Raw genomic sequence first — 7,575 nt, forward strand, 5'->3', positions numbered from 1 at the left:
TGAAAGATCCCACATGCTGCAGCTAAAGAACCCGCACGCCACAACTAAAGATCCTGCACGGGGCAATGAAGATCCCACGTGCCACAAAATAAATAAATAAATATTTTTTTAAAAAAAGAATCTCTAGGGCAGGAACTCAAGAATCTGAGTTTTAACAAGTCCTCCTGGTAATTCCAATGCATGCTAATCAAACCCTACTCTAGAAATCTTTGCACAGGTGAGAATAACCAACTGTAAAGATTTATGAAGTGAGAGACAGCCTTACCAAATCCAACTATGAAATGAAAGTGGCTGACCAAGTAGGTTGGCTGAATTCAGCCTCAGTGCCTGATTGGAGACATCCCCTTAGTCGTGAAGTGAAGACAATGTAGAGTTGAGAGGGAACCTTAAAAGTGTGGTACCCTGAGAAGTTAGGATCACACCTTTTGAGGACTCTGAAAGTAACATTCTCCAGGTGGAGGCAGCACCATGAAGGTAGTGGTTAACTTCACTATCTCCCAAATGGAAAATTCCCGACATGGTCCTGAAAGTTAGGCCCTGCACTACTGATTAATAAATGTTGAATAATCTTTTCAAAATTACATCCAAGGTTATTGCTAGGATTTAAGTCTTTGTGTAAGAGTGCATTGAGGAGATGGACACTTGGATGTAGTTAAACATTAAGTTAAGGAACCTAAAATTTGATCCTGTCCTGTTTGAAAGGACCCATGGATGTTCAGGGCATTTCCCTTAAGTGTAAGTCTCAGCTGACTTACATATTTTTCCTCTTCTAGATGGCAGACTGTGGTGGACTACCCCAAGTAGTTCAGGTAAGGAGATTTTTTAGAAAGCACCCATTTGATTCCAGCTCTCTGACTGCAAAGATTAATGCCTTCTTATTTTGTCCCCCTAGCCCGGGAAGCTCACTGAGGCCTTCAAGTACTTTTTGCAGGGAATGGGCTACAGTGAGTAGTACACAACTTTCTATTCTACCAAAGATTTATTGATAATGGGGTCATTTTGGCATCTGATGAGCACTCAATTCTCAGGGCTTAACCTCTGTGCTAGCCAGCCTGAAATCAACTAGAAACCAAAATGTTTATGGAACATTCATCTGTGCGTATATATAAAGATGAGCTAATGCTTATTCAGCACTTACTTTGTGCCAGGCACTCTATATTCTTAACCTTGAGAGGTAAGTTCTGTTATTAGTCCCATTTTATAGAAAAGAAAACTGAGGCTCAAAGAGGCTAAGCACCTTTCCCAGGGTAACAATTCAGCTGCAGAGCCATGATTCAAACGCTGGCAGTCTGACTCCAGAGCCCACATTTTCAACCACTGAAGCTTAGCCAGACCTAGCTATGAATCTGAAGTTGTTATTTGCATCTGAACTCAGCTGGTTAATGACTCCTGGACTAGAGAAGCAAAATGGAGACTCCAGAAGAAAAGGAGTTAAATCAGTTAAGTCTGCTCCACCACAGGAGATGAACTTGCAGAGTATTTTAGAGTGAATCCAAGGATGTGTCCATATCATGTGCCACTGTCCTGGTCTCTTGTATTGTGAGACCCCTGAGCTTTCTCATTTGTCACAGAATATCCACACTTGCTCCTTTCTTGGAGTTATAAAAAGGAAAACTCTTCTACCCAGGTACAGAGCTCTTTATCCAGTAGGGTGATTTTTCTCCTGTCTTTGGTATCAATGTGATTAATGATGATTGGGCAGCTGCTCTGGGCAGCAGCTGGGCCCCTGGGTACAGCCCTGTACCTGGCAGGCAGCTCGTGTGTGTCTCGTCTAGAGTGGCTGTGTCATCCCCGTCTGTGCGCCACTACCACCCGAGCCCACACCCATATCCCTCTGGGAGGGGCAGAAGTCCCTCTCCTTTCCGAGGAAGCAGCTGATCTTCCAGCTGTTGGATCCATTTCTGATCTAAGCAGGTTGGCTCTTTATAGTGAAGGAGAAAACCTTTGACTAGTTGAGAGAAGTAACATCTGAGATGTTCTTGAAGCATCAATTAGCCTCACCTCCTTTCTGGGGCCTTAAAATAAAACTTCACCCCTGGCTTAGAGTGTTCTGTCAGTGTCTGCTAGGCAGCCGAGGTTGCCACTTGGCACTGTCGGGTCACTAACCTGCCTTTTCCTGTGTCCATCCTGCTTCCAGTCCCGTATGTGCAGCTCAGTCACCTGAGCACCGAGTCAGGTACCTTTCTCTATGCTGGCCCCTGCCCCTGCCTCCCAGCCATGCTCTCCTGGCTGCATTGGCTGCCCGCAGCATGTCCGTGGTTTTCCTGTGCAGTGAGAGCCCGATAGAACGTGGCTCATTGTGCCCTGAGCGAGTTAGCCTGCAGGTCCCGCCCTGGTCCCCCAGGAGTAAAGGAGCGGGTTGTAACAGCCAGGGTCACAGCAGCAGCTGACACTTTATAGGCAGGGTCCCTCCTCCACCACCACCTACTTACTGATCCTTGAGTTAAGCCCCAGACACTGGATTCTCAATTAGGAGCATCAGAGCCTGTGCCCGGAGAACTGCAGGTGATGGCATCTTCGGACCCCAGCGTTGAAATGGCAGCTGGGGGAGTGGCTCGTGTCTCAGAAAGATAGGCAGCGGGGTATGCCAGGTAAGGCCCTTTCCTGGCTAAGCTGGAAGGACCTTACAGACAAAGCAGTGGCAGTAGGCAGGAGTCTGAGTTCAACAGCCGCCTCCAGTGCTCTTCCTCACAGGCAGCCTGTACCTCACCCCCCGTGCAGAGACCAGCTCCAGGCCCGCCTGCCCTCCCTACACCTCATCTTCCTACACGTCTCCTCCCCAGGTAGCAAGGGTCGCCTGTGGACACGGATGGTAGTCTTGTTGTATCGGGCTTGCACTGTGTTTGTGAAACAACCTTCATACTTGTGTGGTGTGGTTTGTCTTTCTTTGGTTTAGTCTTGCATGCACTGCAGGTTTTGGTTACCTACTTGGGTTCCCAAAGCCTCCTTCCTAATCACCTTATGAATGGCATGGGCATAGCTAAGAGGCTATACTCTGGAATTAGGTTTCCCCTTGTTCTGCTGTGGACTAGAATCAGCTGAGATTCCAACCAGAACCAGAGGGTTAAAGCAGCCTTGCCTATAGCCCCTCACCTAGAGCCAGTAATGCAAAGTGGGGATGGCTATGTCTTGTCCTGGTGTCACCTTAAATGGGTTGGGAAAGCGAAATGTAAAGCTTTTGGTGAAACTTCTAGATTAGCTGAGTTTAACCAGGGCTCCTTCCTATAGTCCTCTTGGTTCTTTCTTACAGTCCCATCTGCCAGCATGACCCGGCTCGCCCGATCACGGACCCACTCCACCTCAAGTAGCATCGGCTCTGGAGAAAGTGCCTTCAGCCGATCTGTCGCCAGCAATCAGTCAGATGGAGCTCAAGAGTCCTCTGAGTCTCCTGATGTTCTGGACAGACACCAGACCATGGAGGTGTCCTGCTAAGCAGATGCTCCTCCCCCGGACCATGCAAGTCCACCCTCCTTCAAACAACCACACTCCATAATATAACACTTCATCCAGCAAACTGGCATCTATCTTTAAGTCTTGCATGGCCACTGACTCTCTCTTTCTGGCATCTTGGATTAATCATCCTCTCTGCCTGCCCACCCCCTTTTTGTATGTACCAAGAACCACTTCCATGCCATTACTGTAGCATTCCAACATCTTCAGCTGGTCAGATCTCCATATCTTCTCTTGCCAGCTCTTTCCTGTGCTTTCCCAACTATGTAGCTAAGATTGTTTGATCCTGATGTATGTGTGTGAGCACGCGTGTCTGTGTTCGTGTGTGCATAGTTCTGTGATTTTAGATAGGCTTTCTTGTAGAGCTTCTGCAAAAAACAAACAAAAAAAGGGACTCTTTTTTTGCATTTTCAGTGGTGTTTTTAGGGGAAATATGCAGAACAGGTTTCTAGGTTGGGTAGGCCATTGCATTCTCTTTCGCTTCCATATTGGTCAACAAGATCTGCAAAGTGACTTCAGGAGAGAGCAGTTCTGAGGAATGTGGAAGATCATAATTCCTGTTTGGATTGTTGGCTGTGACCAACGGAAGGGAGGCTGTTACATAGAGAAGCAGGCCAGGTGGCCAGCCACCTTCTCCTCTCCAAATGAATTCACATATACTATTCTGTGAATAAAAGGGAGGGATATGTTCTCTTAGAAGCCCATGGATGATGAGGTTCTGATGCAATGTGAAGTTTTTCCCAAGGAGTGAGTGTGGCTTAATCACTGGGCTTTTTTAGCATAGGAAGGGGAAAACGAAATTCCAGGCCTCTGCTCTGTCAGAACAAAACTGAGTCTCTGCAGTGTCTGATACCACATACCAGACGTCTGCAGGAAGCGCCACCCAGGAGGAACACTCTCCATCCCTCAACTGCCCCAGAAGGGAGAGGTATAGCCTGAAAATTATATAGATGATGAGGAAATGGCTGGGGAGGGAGGAACAGTGTAGACTTGATTTCAGCAGACTTAATGGAAGCTAAATGAAATTCAGATAAAACCCATTTCTCAGAAAGTTATTCCTGTGAACTCCCTTTTGTAGGAGGGAAGGGGCCAATCTGTAAGGGCAGCCTGTCCAGGTAGAATTTTGTTCAGTCCGCTGCTATGTGATGGCGTCACAGCCACCCAGAGAGTATCACCAGGAGGAGGGTGAAAGCAACTGCCACCCAGTAAGGGCCCAGCTTTGAGGGTACTGAGATGTTACATAGAGAAGGGTTGCACAGTTCTGATCTTAGGAAGGGGCTTTTCAGATGTAGCATTTGCTTTCTGCTGAGATACGGAATGTGTTACTCTGTCAGAGGACAACTTTTTACGGATGATGAAATAAAGCTGTATTTGTCTCATTGTTACCCAGTGGCTGGTGTGACTTCTCTCAAGCCACTTCCTGGGGCTCAGGGGTACCGAGTGACTGCGTGTGGGTTCCGTGCTGGGCATACTCACATACCCGATGATTATCCACTCAGCGACACTGTCCATTTAAAGTGAGGAAACCAAGACCCAGGATAAATAATTTGCCTGAGGTCATACCAGTAAGCCAGCTGAGATTGAACCCTGAGTCCATCTGACATGCCTATATTCCTCTCAAACCGAAAACCTGACCGTGAGAAGCCTGACCATGAGGTGATGCGGGAGAAGCCGAGATCTTGGAAGGACATTCTGCATCTCAGCTCTGCCCTCTTTGTGCAGTTGCCACGTCCCACCCCTCGTGTAGTAATCTGCAGCCACCTGCCAGGGCTCCTCCAGCAGACCAGACTGTGTTTCGCCAGAAGGGGCTGTCTTCATACCCACCAAGGATAATTTCAGGAGGCAGCCGTCTCAGGTCAGTTTTGAATGGTCCAGGGGCTGCGGCTACCACTACATCGAGGTTGCTGTGTCTGTGGCAGATACTGGTAAAACAACTCGACCCTGTCCATTCTGGTAGAGGACAGGAAACAAATGCATGTGGGCCGATTCAGGTGACCGTGCTGAGGTCCTTACAAAACAGGCAAAAGCAGAGTTCCGGAGCTGGAGGTGGTCTCATAGGCACAGTTGCTCTACGAACCCACCTTGCTCCAGCTGCCTTGGCTACACATCGGCATGGATGGTTGCCCGTTTCCCACCTTGGCTGTGTGCCTGGAGTCTGGCCCCAACTCGCTGGTCCTTAACCACACTCATCCTCTTCTCATTTTCATTTCCTTTCTTTCTATGCAATATATTCCAAAAAAAAAAAAAAGTTGGGGTGCCTGCTTTGTGAGAGGCAAGGAAGTGGCCAGGTGGATGCTACCTACCCAAGATGATTATGTGAAGCTTTGCCATATAAGTTGTCTCACCCAGTTCTCATGGCAGCTCTGCAAAGTGGCAGTGTGTTTTACAGACAGAGAACAGCTGAGGAAAGTTAAGTGATTTGGCCAAGGACACCTAGCTAGAAAAAGTTCCCAGTTCTTCCAAAATCGATGCATTTTCATATTTTATTAACTACAGGCCGAGCCCTTACACCTTCCTGAATGTTCCTCCTACTGAGCCAGTAAGGTAGACCCTATTCCAGTTTTGTGGATGAGAAAACAGGCCCAGAGGTAACCAATTTACAAATGGTCAAAAAACTAACAAAGCATCAGATCTAGGCTTTAAACTCTAATTCCCAGGTGCCTCCCTGAGTGGAACGGAAGAGGATATGGTGGGATTTTTTTGAGACCATAGATGGTCATGCCCTACTTCCTTCCTCGTTCATGGGCCTCTCCTTAAGGCCAGTCCAAAAGTCTGCCTGTCAGATGAAAAAATGGACATCGCGGTGGTGTGGAGGCAAGAGCAGGAGGGTGGGCCTGTGATCAGTTCCCTCCCAGCCACAGGCCACATCCTTGAGTGGCCGTCACTGACCCTAACATCCTGGTTAGAACCTCCACTCCAGCTCTCTCAGCTCTCCACGCCAGGTGCCGCAGGAGTTAAATCTCAAACCAGCCTTCCCCGGGAGAAAGGGAGAACCTGAGCCCAGGTGTGCTCAAGGCCCCAGAAAAGGCTGCATTGTCTGTGAAATGGCGGTTTCGTGTTAAAGGCATCTGTCTCCAGGATTGCTAAGCTCCTAATGGGGAGGCAGTGAATGGGTGGTTATTTAGATACTAATGAGCTGAGATTTTTATTAATTTAAATTCAAATTTAAAAAAATATTTTTTTTGGCCATGCCACATGGATCTTAGTTCCCCAACCAGGGATGGAACCCGGGCCCTCAGCAGTGGAAGCGTGGAGTCCTAACTACTAGACCACCAGGGAATTCCCTAAAGTTAAATTTTAATGACTGATTTAAACATACCCATCAAAGGGGCTTCTATCAGAGATTCTTTATCCTAGCCGAGTGGTTCTTAAGTGTAGGGTGTGCATCAGAATCACCTGGACGGCTTGTGAAAACAGGTTGCTGGCCACCTACTGTGGAGTTTCTGATCGGGTAGATCAGAGATGGGGCCAGAGAACTGGCATGTCTAACAAATTTCCAGATGATGCTGAGGCTGCTGGCCTAGGGGCCACACTTGAAGAGCCACTGTCCAGATCCTGATACACGAAGTGTGGTTCCCAAACCAGCAACACGGGTATCGCCTGGAGTTGTTAGCAATGCAGAATCTTGAGCCCCACCGAACCACAGTCTGCTCTTTAACCAGATCCCCAGGGATTCCTATACACATTAAAGGTCAGGACACTCCGAGGCAGTGCTTCAAATTTTGGGGCTGCTCTTATGGTGACCTGGATTCAGAAGATGCCGCGGGGTGGGGATGGGGGTATCCCAGGAATCTGATACTAACAAGCCCCTCAGGTGATTATTATGACCAGGTAAGCATGGGAAACTCCTGCTCATTTAGCTTGGTTCTGTGTTCCTTGGACCAGACCAAGCCGCAAAGTCAGAGAGAAACGTCTCCCTCCAGGATCACGATGAGGCAGCTGCTTCTCCCCCATAAACAGGAACTTGGGGAAGGTGGCTCCCCGATGGTCTGTGATGCCGTCAGAGGAAACGGGTGGTTGTGAGAACCACAGAGCCTGCAGATGTGAGCTGGGAGCCCCAAGGACCCTGTGACAGAGCTCGAAGAGCGCTGGACCTGCTTCCTGGCCTGGCTGTGCTTGGGAGGG

The 7,575-nt window shown here is 48.4% G+C and overlaps 1 protein-coding gene across 4 annotated transcripts in view; it reads left to right on the forward strand.

The window, feature by feature from the left end:
* Nucleotides 1-4,835, forward strand: part of NDRG3 (NDRG family member 3) — an 85,593-nt gene extending 80,758 nt beyond the window's left edge. For 2 of the 4 annotated variants that reach the window (XM_067012195.1, XM_059038075.2), the window contains 4 exons: nucleotides 774-809; nucleotides 893-944; nucleotides 2,138-2,176; nucleotides 3,251-4,835. In XM_067012195.1, the coding sequence (XP_066868296.1) occupies nucleotides 774-809; nucleotides 893-944; nucleotides 2,138-2,176; nucleotides 3,251-3,432 (309 nt within the window). In that variant the 3' untranslated portion in view covers nucleotides 3,433-4,835. The remainder of the gene's footprint in view (nucleotides 1-773; nucleotides 810-892; nucleotides 945-2,137; nucleotides 2,177-3,250) is intronic. The other 2 variants (XM_059038078.2, XM_059038077.2) reach the window with 1 other exon arrangement.
* Nucleotides 4,836-7,575: the final 2,740 nt, after the last annotated feature.

The sequence above is a fragment of the Kogia breviceps genome, chromosome 14, assembly GCF_026419965.1.
Source record: "Kogia breviceps isolate mKogBre1 chromosome 14, mKogBre1 haplotype 1, whole genome shotgun sequence".
Taxonomy (NCBI): domain Eukaryota; kingdom Metazoa; phylum Chordata; class Mammalia; order Artiodactyla; family Physeteridae; genus Kogia; species Kogia breviceps.